At 29.9% G+C, this 16071-nt stretch overlaps 1 protein-coding gene across 1 annotated transcript in view; it reads left to right on the top strand.

The window, feature by feature from the left end:
• The first annotated feature begins 3827 nt into the window (after positions 1-3827).
• LOC108566946 (caskin-2) overlaps positions 3828-16071 on the top strand; it is a 209636-nt gene continuing 197392 nt past the window's right edge. Inside the window, exon 1 of the mRNA XM_017927099.1 lies at positions 3828-4250. Coding sequence (XP_017782588.1) covers positions 4235-4250 — 16 coding nt within the window. The 5' untranslated portion in view covers positions 3828-4234. The remainder of the gene's footprint in view (positions 4251-16071) is intronic.

Genomic DNA, 16071 nt, shown 5'->3' with positions numbered 1-16071 from the left:
TTATGTATGTTGTAATTTTAATTGTTTATTGTGATGTTACTAAATAATTTTGATAAATATATTCTTTGCTAAAAGCTATATATTATATAAAAGTTAAATAATTATGTCTCTGAAATTTGATACATTGTAATAAAAATGTACTTAAATAAAAAAAAATTATCATATTGCAAGATGCGTAAGTATTTTTTAGATTCACTCGTTATGGTTAATGTATTTTTGTTCCTTTTGCATGACAGTACGTATATGACATGTGATATATTAATTGAGTCATATTGCGAAGCATGTAATTCCCAACGGGACCTTTCGGAATCCTCTGATCTGACGTATTTGGTGCACGCTATAAAGGACATCGAGACAATTATAAGTGAGCTTGTGGATCATCAAATGCACTCAACGCTTTTGGTTATAAAATTTCCAAGAGATATTATCAAGTCCATACGGAATTAAAATAAACTCAAAGAAACAGGTGCATCGAGTGCAATGGAAGTTGCTGTTTTCGTGCCTCCTCGATCCTATTAATAGTAGTTTAATTTAATATTTCCTGTTTGCATTAGGACATCTTTGTATCATTAAAAGATCAGTAGATGTTTTCGGTAGTTCAAACAACGTGAATTATCCTTTCCGCAATGTTTGTAAAACAAAACGTGTTATTTATTTAAACTACTTATTTTCGTTATTTACTGCTTTTTTATTGTCTTTCAATCCTTTACATTTTCTTCGATTGAGTAGTATTTTAAAAACGTTCATCGTGGAAATGGTGTACGTTTCGATTTAACAAATCAAAGATTGAATGCTAAACATTCTGAGTGACTGACTATATGGGAATGAACATACGATGAGAGGCGAAAAAAAAATGCGACACGAAATATAGTCTGAGGTCTTTTCTCTCAAAAACCCTGAGCACGTTTTGATTTCCATTGGCCTTTTCGAGAGTGTAACTAGTATTGAACATTGAGTTTATGTTTTATGCATAGCGTTAACATATAACCTTTGGGTATGTTAATGCGGCCGTAAAATGCGCGAATTTCGTCATGCGAAATATCGATCGGTACGGATTATCGACGATATTATGATACTAATGGTAATAATGATGTTAAGTGCTTCGATCGAGTATTTAAACAGCGTGCAAAATTGTGCAGGAAACGACGTTTTTGAGCCGGGCTCTCTCAGTTCGTTCGTTTTACGCCTTTCGCAAGATTCATTACTGCTGTGAAAACTACACGATTTGACACTGAATAACCTAGGAGAGAAGTCATTAATAAGTATGAAGCTATAAACGATAATTTATCTTGAAGAACACAACAAGTTGATAGAGTTAATTATTACTTTATGCAACTTTACTGAGAAGAAACCTTTTATCTTTATTTTAATCTTAATATTTGGCTTTTTTTAGGAAATAAATTGAGATCTGAATTTATGAAAGTCAGTATTAATGAGTTAATAAATTACTTATAATAGAAATAATTTATTTTAATATCTTCACTTCAATCTAAATTAGTTGTTCAATATAATCATGGATTTGAGAAATTGAAAAGCAAATGGAATAAATAATTTTAATATTATGTAATTAGTAATTAAAGTACTTATTTGTGTTATGACTTAATTGTTGAAATAAATATTCTCATAAAAATATTTTCGTTAGTTAAAATTTGGTTTTAATTCAAAAAATATTTATCTCGCTTAATGAGAACTTAACGAGCAAAATAAATTGTAAGAAAAGTGAGTCCAAAATAGAACGGTAATGGTTCGGTAATTAATGTAAAAATTAAAATTATAGTTTTATCTTTTATATCGATGACTAAATAAGGATGCGTTTAAAAATGAATATGATTAACGTGTTAAATAACTAAAATAAATATATTTTGCTTATGTATTATCATTTTATTAACAACAGTTACATATTCACTTCAAATGTTTGTAATAAATGCGTAAACGGAAGATGAATATGGCAATGTTAGCATGTTTTCGGAGGATGGTAATGACTGCCATCAGTTCACGATTTAATAAATGTGAAGTTACGAAAGTGAAACCGAAAGTAGTAGAAGAGAAAAAAATAACAAAGTAATATATGACACGGTTTAAGGCGCTTAATCTGGTAGCTCGTTATATTTCTCTTTAGGGTTTGCTGGTATCTCGACCTCAGCGTCACGGTCTTCATCCCTCCGAACCGTCAGCTAAATGTGCGTGCCACTTTTATTAACGCATTTTCCTCGCGTCAGGGTTAATAAGATACGCTATCTGGGATAATAATCATTAGGGCTAATATTTTTCGTTCCCGCTCTGCTCTTCCATCCGCAAAGCGACACAACTCGAGGACTGGTCGTATCTACAGCCGTGATGCGAGTCTTTCAAGCATATAATTGCGTAATCTGAATAAGGTATAACATAGAAAGTACTACGTCGAGCGCATTTGACCAACCGTCAAGAACAAATGAAACAGACAAAACTGTAATGGTTGATTGTCTCTATCTCTGACGATGTTAATATTTATATTTACTTTTTTTTTATAATTAATAGTTATATAAATAATAATGTTATACGTTGATTGGTTATTAATCAATTAAAAAAAAATCGTGAGAATTTTAACATTACATTATATATTGACAACCGTTGTAAGAATCTTGCAGACAAAACTATACTGCATACATTATAAAACATCTGTACAACATGGCTAGATTAGTATTATAAGAAATAAATAAATATTAATTGAGTAACAGTGCTAAAACATTTAAATTATTATTGAGCTAATTTATTTGCTAACTGTCAAATTTGATAACTTTCAACTGTGATTAATGTGTTCATTAGTGTATTACACCAGTGTTTCTCAAACTTTTTGGTGCGCAATCCCCTTTTACACTTAAAAAATTTAAAAGACGTCCCGAAGAATTTTTATCAGTTTTTTGCAACTCTTCAAGTAATTTTCAAAATCCACACTTTGAGGATCATTGTATTACACTACATCGACACTTACTTTTAATAGATATTGTAGTAGTGAGCTACATTTCTTCTTAAACTACATATTTGTCCCCATTGCAAAATATTATTACTGCCCTAAAGCATGTAGGTAAATATGTCATTACAGCTTCACAAAATACACTAATTTAACTACGATTTTCTATTACAGTTTGAATAATATAGTTCGTAATTAGAGTTTTGTGAAATATTCTATCTTGAATTGAATTCCCAGAACCAAATTCAAGAAAACAATGTTAAATTTAACTGTATAATGATATTGTTTCAAGGCTTATTAAACTATGATCAAAGAGTGGTGTATTTGAAGCAATATTTTTAAAAGATTTATTCAAGTTTTGTTTACGCATTTACCTTGTATATATGTATCATGTATGTATTTTATGAGTAAACGACTCGATATAGCATAAAATGTCAATATAATGTGCTAGAATGAGAGTAAAATTTAAAAAATGTAATTGTGAAATATTTGATTTTTAATTTAAAAAAATACATATTTGGTATAAATAGTAACTATTGGTTCGTCCACTTCCTTTTTTTCTTAAATATTTCTTTTAATTTTTACAATTAAGAAATGTTTAGGTGTTCAGAATACTACATTTTCCCAAATTCAAAATTTTATATTATATTAGGAATTATAATATATTAAATTAATGTGAATTTATTTCAGGACATTGTTGATCACAGGTATAGCTTAGTAGTCTGCAGGATCCGTTGTTTGCGTCCTGCAGCGTCGAGTTAAACGGGCTGTATACGCGCGAGGCGCAAAATCGGTCTGCGTTCGCGTCGGAAAAGGGGGAATGTAACGCAACCTCGCAACCGCGCTGTCTCCAATGAGCGAAGCAGGATCCACCGTGCGCTCCCCCCGAAAATCCGGAGACACTCCGGTCTCGTCGGTGGAACACGTAGTGCTCGATTCCTTGCAGCACGACATCGCACTCTTCAGCGACGTGATTTGCGAATACCGAAACAAGTTTTCCTAAAACTACAGTACTGCACATTCACCGAAAGCAAAAGCCCTCTGATTATGTGATTGTTCTCATCGTAGTTACCAGAAACTCTTCGGTACCATCCCCGAGTGCTAAAGTTTAGCCCTTCCATCAGGAAGGCCAGTGTCCTGTCATTCAATCAAATCTGTCTAATCACCACCTGAACACATTTAACTTCAATCGCGTGTTTTCTTAGTGAATCGCAGGAGGAACTGTTTGCTATTGGGATTTACCTGCCAATGCACTAACTACCTGTTGGTTTGATACACACTATTATGCGGAGGATTAGTGGTAAGTTCAGATGCAATCGGTTATTGCTCCAATTCTGAGAGCGTTATCAAAAGCATTGTTCAATATTTGCACTCGAGGTCTGCTGTACATATACACATACACAGACCGGATTCATCAGCTTTCTTCAGAAATAGGTACAGTGGGAGAGGTCAGTAATCCGTGGACGGATTAAAGTGTCATTATTTAGATGTATAGGTGCCGGTCTTGTAGGTAATTTGAGCCCACGTTAATCCGGCCCAATAGGCGAATAAGATGAATTAAGCCCCCGAAGACGGTCATTAAAATCCAAGGCGACTCGCTAAACCCCCGGTCATTAGGCGGGATCCGAGGTTCAAGACCGATTGCGAAATCACACATTCATAAATCCATTACAACAATTGGCTACTTTTCAAAATCTTCTCGCACGACTTTCCATTTCCAAATGTCAAATACATTTATATTGCTAACATTTCTTGATTTGTTTGTTACAGACACTTATGTTTTTTTTTTCTAAATTTTTATTTTAATTACATCAATTTGTTAAATTATTTATTTTGTTGAAAATAAAGAATTTGCATCAACTTTACCTGTCTAAATTTTTAGTATTATTCAATTCCTTAAATCTGATTATTTTGTACCTACACGTAAGTAAGATCTTACATGTCTAAACAATATTAATAATTTCATCATGATTTTCATGTTAATCTAATCAAAAGATTATAAACAAGATTATCCTTATAGTATGGATTTTGTTATAGAATTTATGAAAATCTAATTAAAGATTTCAATTTAAATCAACTCTTACATATGAATAACTTAACTGAATATTTTAATCTCAATCTAAACTAACTATTATATAACAAAATATTGTAACAAAATCCTTACAGTTACTTAAAGTTAAGAAAGTCAAATTAAATACAAACATGTAAAACAACTGCCTTGTGTTGCATACAATAGTTTTTTTTTTTTAATTTTATATTCCTGACCTTGATAATTGTTGTTTTATTTCTGTATGCAAGAAATACTGGTTTTTGCGAGAACTGCCTACTTATTCAAGTATTGTGCGTGCTTTAACCTTTGAGCGCAACACTGTCTTTATTTAATTAAAGGGACACGACAAAAACAATCGTCTTGAATATTATTATGCTTTTCATTGCATTCTTACTATTGTATACTTAATTAAAGTTATGCTTTCCAGAATTAAATTATAAAAATGTAGTGGAATTAATTTGACATCTTGACATTATGCATTAAAAAAATAAGAGATTATCCGTCTCACCCAATGTAACAGACATTATCTTTAATACATTTATACATTAAAAAATAAAAATGAAGTTTCAATGTAAAAGCTCTTAATTTTCTTTTAAACAAAAAATAATAAGAAATATAACACTTTAACTTTATGTATCTATAACTTATAATGTAATAACACAAACTCGTATAACCTAACCTTAACTTTACTATCCTAAAAATATATTAAATATGCCACGTTACTATTACATTTAGTGTCAAAAAAATGCGATTTGATATTGACACTTGATAATTTATGATGACTAAAATCTCCATGTATACTGAATAATATATATTTAAAAAAAATCTTAGTGTCAATGTACGAAATACTAAATCTAACTAAAATAATATAATTAAATGTCTATATTAACTGTATTCATTCATTTCTTGCAATTTCAATTTTTAATAATAAGCTAAATAAAATGTTTTAAGAATGTAAGTAAATATTGCTAGCTTGTGAAATCATCAACACGACCTTCCTAAGCTTTCAATTTTCAAATGTCAAATAAATCAGGAATGTTTGCGGTCTTTTTGCACGATTCAATGGAATTTAATACAATTATTTCGGTATACAAGAGCCTCGCAGTTGGTCTATAGCTTACAACGAATCAGAGAGGTGAAAATACAACTAATAGAATCGAACAACCCATTAATAATGAAGTAATAACAGAATCGATGCATTGATCCGATTCTCCGTTGCGTAATCCTCTCGATTGCGTAAAAACAGTACGTGCCGTTTTCTTCTTTCTTATTCTGCTGTATCTCCGCATTCTTCTTAAGCCGAGACGATGTGTAAGCTAAATAAATCAACAGAGGAAAGAAAGCTTTTCAGATCGTGTTTACAACTATCGGATGGCATTTAATTGATCGGGATAAAAGCTCGTCTATTTTTAATTCTTAAATTGAGGAAAAGCACTAAAAACGAAACAGAGTTTTGTGTAAATCTCAGAGAATCAGACTGTGCGGGCCAACAAAAAAGTCTGGCTTCGAGAGGAAGTTGCAAAACTATGACACAGCATGTGTGTTCCGTTTATTAATAACTCTCACGCATTCGGAATAGATTTATGTCATAATGATTGGACGTATGTTGTTCATTTATATTCCATCCACCTTATTAAATTAAAAATAATTATTACAATTTCGTAATGTCTTTTCAATAATTATATGTTTCTTGATTTTATTAGCATTTGCTTTTAATTTGTTTGCGACTACTGTTGATGAATTAACTTAACTACCTGTATTTGTTCTAGAGAATATGTGTTTTTTTTTGTGATGAAATTGGCTTTCGTTCAAAATATAAATAGGAGTTTATGACAAATAACACTTATTATTTGCAGAAAGCCATAAACATATCTCCTATTATAAACGTCTAAGGCTGTAATAAGTCATCCAACGAAGTTGATTAATTTGTTTGGAAATGATTAGTGGCCGGACCCTGACTCATTTACATATTCGTCTTCTAATGGATTCGATTTTTGTCGCTGAATAAAATATGTTCTTGTAATTAATTATAGATAACGTCAATTATTCCGTACGTTGCGTGTTAGGCCTTTTTATTTATCCGTCTCCCTCTCACTCATTCTTTTGACTCTTTTGAGTCTATGATAATTTTAATTAAATTTAGGTCGTTAAAGTTTTATGATGAAAGTTCCTCTTTATTTAGGAGACAGGGATGTCACTGTAACCCTAAGATGCAAATCTTCCGGAGCGTTTGTATTTAGCAAGCCGGGGCCTAATGCATCCGAAAAGGGTGAAATGCGATTTGTCTTTCTCTCCCTTGCAACCCTTTTAGTAGCATTTTACGACAACCCCGAATTACTGCAGACGTATTTCGGCCACCCTTTCCGTCTCGAAGAAACATTGCAAAATGTAATCAACTTAAAAAAAATATTATAATAAATAAATGCATCTATAAATGTCAACGAATTGCATCATTTGTCAATATAAAGTGTTAACTCTAATTGAAATTTAATGGTACAGTTTAGCGCTAATCGAAACATCATCAATCGATGTCACTTTAACGTAAATGGTAAATACTTAAATTGAAACCTTTTTGAGGGTTCGATTATACCGGGTTATATCGAATTGAGTAAGCGAATATAACATCCTCGTATAGAACAGCGTTTCTCAACCTTTTTTTTGCCACGAGACACAACATAGATGAACTACGACCTTATAGATTCTAACATATTTTTTTTGATAGCTGTTACCTAACGTTAAAGTTGACAGCAGTCATATGTTGAGAAACGCTGGTATAGATATAATTATCATATAATCATCTATTCAAATAATATCTAGGAATTAATTGCTTAACTTTATAGAAAGACAGAACATAGATGAACTATGACCTAATAAATTATAACATAAATTTTGATAGCTGTCACCATGCGTTAAATTTGACAGTTGTCTTATATTGAGAAACGCTGATACAGATATTATTACTAGACTTGAGATGAATAATATCGATCATCTATTTAAATAATAACAAATAAGACAGGCCTGTTTACTTTTAAGCCATTAATGTTGTTCTAATTATTACATATCAACATAACCATGTACAAATTATACAAACAATTACAACTTATGATGTTATATAAAGGATCACAAACAACGTTACAATCTTTGATTTGCATTAAGTTTGTATCTTAATTATTCATTTGGAAAAATACATTATTTTAAAACGCTTTTATAGAAATCTTAATTTATCCCAATATCAAATAATTAATGTGACATCACGTTGAAAAAAAAATTCAAATGAAACACATATCAATCTAAATTACTCGAATCCTTTGTATTATTTATTTCTATTTACAAACACTACATTAATCTAATCTATAAATATATAATTATTACAAACTAATATCTAATGGCATTGCTATAACAGCGAATGTAATAAATGTATCAATGTTATTCTATCAAATGTGCATACTAAGCAACTATCATTAACAATTTTATTATAGTAATTTCGTTAGGTAATATTAACTAACTAAATTGTGTTTGGTCATTCATTGGAAATTATTAATGGATTGATTAACAATTAATATTTATGTCATTGTAACCTCAATCAGACTACAAGTTAATTTAAATTTAAAGAAAGTTATTAATTTAATAATAGCTGTAAAAGATAATATAATAATTATTGAATGAATATTTTTACTTTTAATTATTATATATTAAGTTTTGTATATGTCATCTATAAATTTATAGTTGCTATTATGTTTCATGTTTTTTTTTTATATAATAATCTAATTATTAAGATTGTTGCAATAAATATTGTTGAGAAAAATATGGAATTAGCTAGTAAGTAAGATATGGAAAAATATTTGTAAAAACAATTTTTTCTTACGTTTAGAAGAAGTTTGTGACCTTACAACTTAAGGTTGTATGTATTCATGAGAAAGGTACTCTTTTTCAAAATTAGAGGAAATTAACATTTATTGTTGAGATTTTAGATTGTAATTTAGTAATTTTAGATCAATAAGTAAGCCAGGATTGTTCGTTTCTATCGCATATCTTTTGCACGTTGGTAGGCTTTATCAAGAAACCTTCTGTTCGAGACCGTCACAATTGTTGTACTCAACAATGGTTTTGTGCTATCTCAATGTAAATATTTATTGCTCTGTATATAAGGAGTTCTTAATATATCATTCCCACATTTTCCTTTTTCACTCCGAAGCAGATACGTTTAATTTAATATCGAAACGTCCGGATAAGGCCGACAATGCCGTGTTCAGGGCTCAGTAGATGCAAGTAAAAGTTGTTGTTCAATGCAAATAAATATATATTGGTATTAATAGTAATGATTTCATCGTGCGAGTTCTTTCTTTAATGGCTCTTTCATTCGTCGACTCGTGCTTACGATTAAGTAATTACGCGGTTACGCAAAGATCTCGATTGGTATTCCCCCCCAACTCAAGAAACAGAGAATCAATACGTTGAATGTTTAAAATTGCAAATTGAACATTTTTCGAATCGTTTCGCATTGTGCTTTGCTGAAACGTCGACCGATAAAGCATATTTTATTTATCCGCTTCGAAACAAAACATAAATATTTCATAAGCAATTTAAAACCGACGACCTTCACACCGAATGACTTCACGCTTTATTTCGACTCTCGTAGATATCCGATATCCGTTCTTGCAATCTAAAAATAATTAACACCAATATCATTTGTAAACCCGCATCACACCATGTCTCTCTCCAGTTGAATTAGGTGACACCAATATATCAGAAAGCAAATAAAGAACGTCGCCCAGATAATCAAAGGCATCCAAGCTGTACTGCATCTTGATCTACGTCGAAATCTCGGGATATGGAAATGTTTTACTAACGTGGTACATTTCGGAATCAAGTTACACTTAGTTTTACGCAACGCGTGTATACATAATATTTTTTTCACTTCTAAAATTTCTATATAAAAATGCGTGTAAAGGACGGAACAGCGATTCAAGGTTTTGAATTACATTACCGATATATTATGTACGGATTTTACATTACTGCCTCGGGTGGATGGGCTTACTTTTAACTTGTTTTTTGCAATAAGCCATTTTCATGCGAGGTAAAAGAAAAATTGTGCGTTTAACATAATTGCCCAAGGCTATTCAAGCTCTTAGAGTGGCTTTGCTTGATTATTAAGCCTCCAAACAAACTGGACTCTTTATCTGCCATTTCGGTCTAAACTTGATCTTCGTATAATATTGATACTTATTCATAATTCCCTCCTTGAGCAATTTTCCAAGTAAGCAAATTTCAATTTGATTATTTTCTTTATACATTTAAATGATAATCGTCCATATTTGATTCACTGTAATAAAACGGTATTTTTTTTATTTCATAGACGGTTTTGGTATAATTATTTCAAGGTCTTTGTGCCATTTGTAAATCGATATTTAATGCATCCGACTGGTGTATGATTCCAATAATAACTGTTGCGATCATTTTTGTTCATGCGACTTCAATTACCACATCTGATATTGGAGTTTATAATAGTTTCGTTAGGTCATGTTTCTTGGATCATATTTTTTTGCCAACGTTATACTTATTATGTAAGACGAATTTATGCCGTTGCCTAGCGTCGCCATTTCAGAGCATTCATTGTTGATGCTTGTGTTGTAATAGTAGTAGTTATAAATTGTATCTTTTTCTAAAGGCCACAAACATAAATTATAAATTGTGATAAACATTAGCATAACATTTAGATTATAGAGATATACCAAATTTAGCCGTTTAATTCTGTTTAATATCAATTAGAAATACACCTTTCACTAATCCAAACATTATTAATACAATAATTAAAGTAGAAAGTTAACTATTGAAAAGGGCTATTGACCATAAGTCCAAACAATTTACATACAGAAAAATTATTAATGTGTCTTCAGATGAAGATTAGTAAATTTTGTACTTTATTTTCTAATTTCTAGTTTTATTTTATATATACAGCAATACATCGCATAGTCCGGCTTTGATCAGTGCGGATTCAATATAGTGAATGAAAAATAATTTTTAAAATTATCGTTTTTTTTTTTTCCATTTTACAATCAAGTTTCTTTATACCTCGTATTGTTGTAGTTTATTCAGTTCAATGAATTAAAAAAGTAATATGATTTCCTAAATTTTGTTTTATGTGAATATCTTTATTATTCATCTGTTTTTGCAATGAGTAAAATACTTTAATATGTATGAATAATACATGAACAGTCTATATTTTAGAAGCTGTAAGAACTTGAAAGTACGAAATTACATATATGCCACGATAATTGATAAACTTCTCCATTGTTTCACACATGCCACCTTTGTTTCCCATTAGTTTATTTACATTGTGTTATTTAAACAAAACAAATGCCAATGCTTATACAAATGAACAACAATATTTTGAAACAATGGCCATATATTTTCTATTACGTTTGATTATTTCCAATGCTTTATCAAGATTTTTTTTTAATTATAATAAATGAAAAGGTGTTTCTCGTTTGTCCATGTTAAAAATATTTTAATTTGATTAGCTTACTTGACAAAGATAACTTCGGCCTTGTTTCTTCAAGGAAGTAATCGAACAATAAGTAATTGAAACTTTGCAATCGGATTGAATAGCTGTGCAACGTTATTGTGACTGCATAAAAATGGAGAAATCTAATCGAATCAAATTTCTCAGTATTGGAATTTTTACTTATTTCTTTTCTTCGGTAAACGATTATGCACGAAATCGCTTTGACATATGGTTAAAAAATATTTTTATGAGCTTGCATAACGATCCTGACGCTCGTTTATATGTTGTTTTTTCTTTCAATACTCGGACTACTGCGTTTAGGTGTTACGTCATCGACGCGTTTGCTTGTTATTTGCTAAGGAAATTCGATTACCTTTTCACTTCGCAACGCTTCGTGCCTTCATTCGGTTCACTCGTATTTGCATTTAAAATATAAATAAATGTCCGCTTTGTGAAATTCTCAGTGAATATAAATGCAGCAAGGTCGAATATTGTTATTATTTATTTCGTTTCTGTTTATAACTATAATTGTCATACTATTAACAACTTGGTCTTAGCTACAAGTTTGTAATTCCGTGAGGAGCAAAGATGAACACTTTCAAGGTCGTTTTAATAACGTTCTTTACAAATTGAATACGAAAAGAGCACACATATTTTGATATTGGAAAATATAATTACTAAACAGCTGTTTGAAATATATACGTTTTGTGAAAGTAATTGAACTTTTACTATTTGTTTATTTACTAAATTCGACTAATAGCAAATGGTGAAGTCTTCCTATCCACGATTCCATGGACGTCGGTTTGAATCCTGGTCAAGCCAGGCCCTTTGTGAGCCCTCTAGGTGCTTGTGGAAATAGGGCCATCCTTCATCATGAATGGACAGTCAAATGAATGAAGCTCTGCATATGGACCTTCAGCCAAGTCATGACAGTGTTAAGGATAGCAGCAAATACAAAGGCAAAGGGAATAGTGGAATCTCAAAGCATCAATATACTACTGAAGTCAACCTACAAGACGACAGCCAACCAACAAATTAAAAGAAGAATATAATGGTAAAAACTTCCAATGGAAATTTTTCCAAAAAAAGAAATGTAATTTAATATTCATGTTTAAAAACAATTATTAGATGCAGAATATGGCATTTCATAATTATATATGGAAAATTATTGTTTTTCATTAGTTTGACTAACGTTAGAAATTTCTCATTTATTAATATCTCTATTCATTTTGAATGAGTATAATTACAAATATACGGACAATATATAGTTCGGCTTCATTCAATCTGGATTTTAATATTTAGTACAGTGATACAGTGATACCAACGAGGCCTATGGAGTTTGCAAATGATCTATAGAATTCAGGGATGTCGATAATTATAACAATAGTTTTAATATGTATAAATATAATAAATATGATATACATTTTTGTGCAATTGTGCGAATATAATGATTAATCTATAATAATTAGCTTTCCAAACAGAAGTTCGTTGGTTGTCAAAAAGCAATGGTTTGCAGCATTTCATTGAAATCTATAAATCTATAACATAGTTCCTTTTGGTAATTGATAAATATATGGCAACAAAATTAATTGAATCAAGAAAGCATATTAGAATAAAATTATTAGGAAAAATGTGAATATTGTCGAAGTACAATCCGTTATATCTACATTTTGCTCTAAAATTGGTTTATTTATATCTGCATTACAATATAAAACACTTAGAGGTCGATTGAAAACTTATTTTGATACAGATTGTCTGGAATATTTGAAATTATGTTGAAATCAGCAATACTAAACAACATAAATCTTACTTTGTCAACGGAATTATGTCATAATATTTAATTCTTGACAAATTCAACTCATATTCACTCTTATTGTTTGTAAATATGAACTGTGCAAGAATATGATTGCTATGGAAACTTTCTTTAATTCTTTCCACACGACAAATTTTGCAATAATATTTTGCATAAACTGAACATTTGTTATTCAAATAATGTCATTTTTACATATTAAATCAATTTTTACTAAAAATAATATAAAATATTATTCTAGAATTGCATAATTATTTTTATTTATTTGAATGAAATATTAATTTGAAGATAAAATTTGTATTGATTAGTACCCCAATTTTGAATATCATGTATTAATGTCCAATTATCAACAATATAATGATGCTTCCTATACGCTCGTTATATATGTTGCATTGTATTGGAATTAATTTCGAATATTATAATTATTTGGCAAATAATGAGCGCGTTGTTGCAGCATCCTGCGTTTTATGTATGCTATAAATACACATTAATTAATACATTCACTGTACGAAAAAAAATGTATGTTAATTAGCAGCGTTGTGATTATATCGAAATTTATTTAAAATTATTTAGCGACGAGAGCTTTGTTCGCATTTATGAATATTTTAATTTAACTTGATGCGCTTTTATTATTGCCCATCGGTAATTTCAGTTTCCTCACTTAAACCAGTCGATGTGATGATGACCTTCTCTTAGAAATATATAATTATATACCAGATATATTTTCGCATCACTGCTATTAGTGTCTTAATAATAAATGATTTGTTTCATTCTACAAGAATTATAATCGATTAGCTTTATTTGTCTTCCTGTTTTATTATTATTATTTTACCTAACTATAAATTTGAATAATTTTAATATTTATTAAAGAATAAAAGGTTTCTAATGTCTCTATTATGTTTAATTCTTGTAAAAACGTACAAAGTTTGCTTTAATTAATTAAATTTTGATTTATTTTGGAACGACTAATAAGAATGTGTTGAATGATAACTATTTAAAGAAAATCTCTAATTAGTATTTTTTAACTTGTGTTAATTTAATTGAATTCTTGTTATATAAATTCCTCGCAAGACAGGCAGATTGAGATTCAACTTAGTTTTCGATGTACTAAATAAGGACTGATGGAAACCGGACTATGTGATGTGATTAATTATGATTTGTATTATCTAACTTGTTTGATTTTATAACTCTAGCAAATTTTAATTAAATGTGGAATATTTTATTGTTTCAAAGAAGAAACCGGATTAATCCAGGAACTACATACAAAATCCGGACTAATCGAAGCCGCACTATGTATTTATTTTAATTACATCATTTCTCTGATAATTAAACACACCTTTTTATATTGATATTCCTAAATAAGAATAATTTCAGTATTTACTACAAAAAGTTAAGGTAACAAACTAAGCAAATTATTGTCTGTTAAACTAATGTTATAACAGAATAAATAAAATAACATTTTATTGCAGCATTGTTATTTGTTTCTCATGCATATAAAAGTCGACACGTATTACGATCGTATCAATGCGGTTCGCATTTATAAAACGTACGTAATATTGTAATTTGAACAGCGTGTAATCATTTTTGCAACTAATTACTTGCAAATAAAGCAATGTATAAATCATACGCTTTCTTGCAGTACTTTTACATATCGAACATTAGCGGGGATAATGATGCAAAGTAATCGTAAATTAATCAGCCTGTATTATTATCTCGATTTTACCTGTGCCACATAATATTTATTAAACAATTACATATAATTTATTTGTACTGTTTTCGAGCACGCAAACCGCACTTTGTATGTTTTTTGTATATTATATATTGAAAGTAAAACATATTAATCATGATTTTTTATATGGTTTCTTACGAATGTAAAATGAATCTGAATTGAAAATAACACTGAATTGATCTGCTTCATCGATAGTGCTGTCATCTTTAAGACTGAAATGCTAATGTTTTTCTTGTTCGACATGACTAATAGCAGATGTATGGAAATTAGACTGTGGTTTTGATATTTGACACGAGGTTCTAATTTTATGGTATTGGATTATTGATTAATTTGATACCTTTTCAATAACGTAATATAATTATAAAAATTAATTCATATGAGCATTATTTTTTTTTATATATTAAGTCAAGTATATCAAAATTTTAAGATATTTTTTATATTTTTTTTTATAGAAAACACAAGTCTTCAATTCTCCCGGTAAAAACATGTGTTTTAGTGCCATTATGATTAATGTTTTATAATCATTAGTGTGTATATATTAAGTGGAGTATATTAACGTATTGTGATATTTTTATAAATCAAATATAAAAAAGACGCTTCCCAATTTTTCTTTTAAAAAGGTGATATTTCGACCACCAACAAATGTTGTAATTAAAATATATAGCAATATCTGACATAGTGCTATGTCAATCAGTCCGGATTTTTCAAGATTTTAAAATAAACTATTTTAAACGACATTTTTTTTATGTCTTGTAATTTTATTCACAATCTGTTCATCAATGTGTACATTGAGTAAAATCTTTCCCGGTGGATAGTTACCAATGATGATTAGATTTTTAATTTGTTGGTTGGCTGTCGCCTTGTTGGTTAACTTCAGTAGTATATTGATGCTCTGCGATTCCACTATTTCCTTTGCCTGTGCATATGCTGCTGTCCTTAATACTGTCATTGTCCATCGACTTGTCTGAAGGTCCATAGGATTTGAACCTGCTCCCACTAGCTCGTGGGTAGGCTGACTTAACCATTC

Source organism: Nicrophorus vespilloides, unplaced genomic scaffold, assembly GCF_001412225.1.
Source record: "Nicrophorus vespilloides isolate i.1.1-1 unplaced genomic scaffold, Nicve_v1.0, whole genome shotgun sequence".
Classification (NCBI taxonomy): Eukaryota; Metazoa; Arthropoda; class Insecta; order Coleoptera; family Silphidae; genus Nicrophorus; species Nicrophorus vespilloides.
Note: the sequence above shows the minus strand (reverse complement) of the source record. Positions and strands in the feature narration are given on the sequence as shown.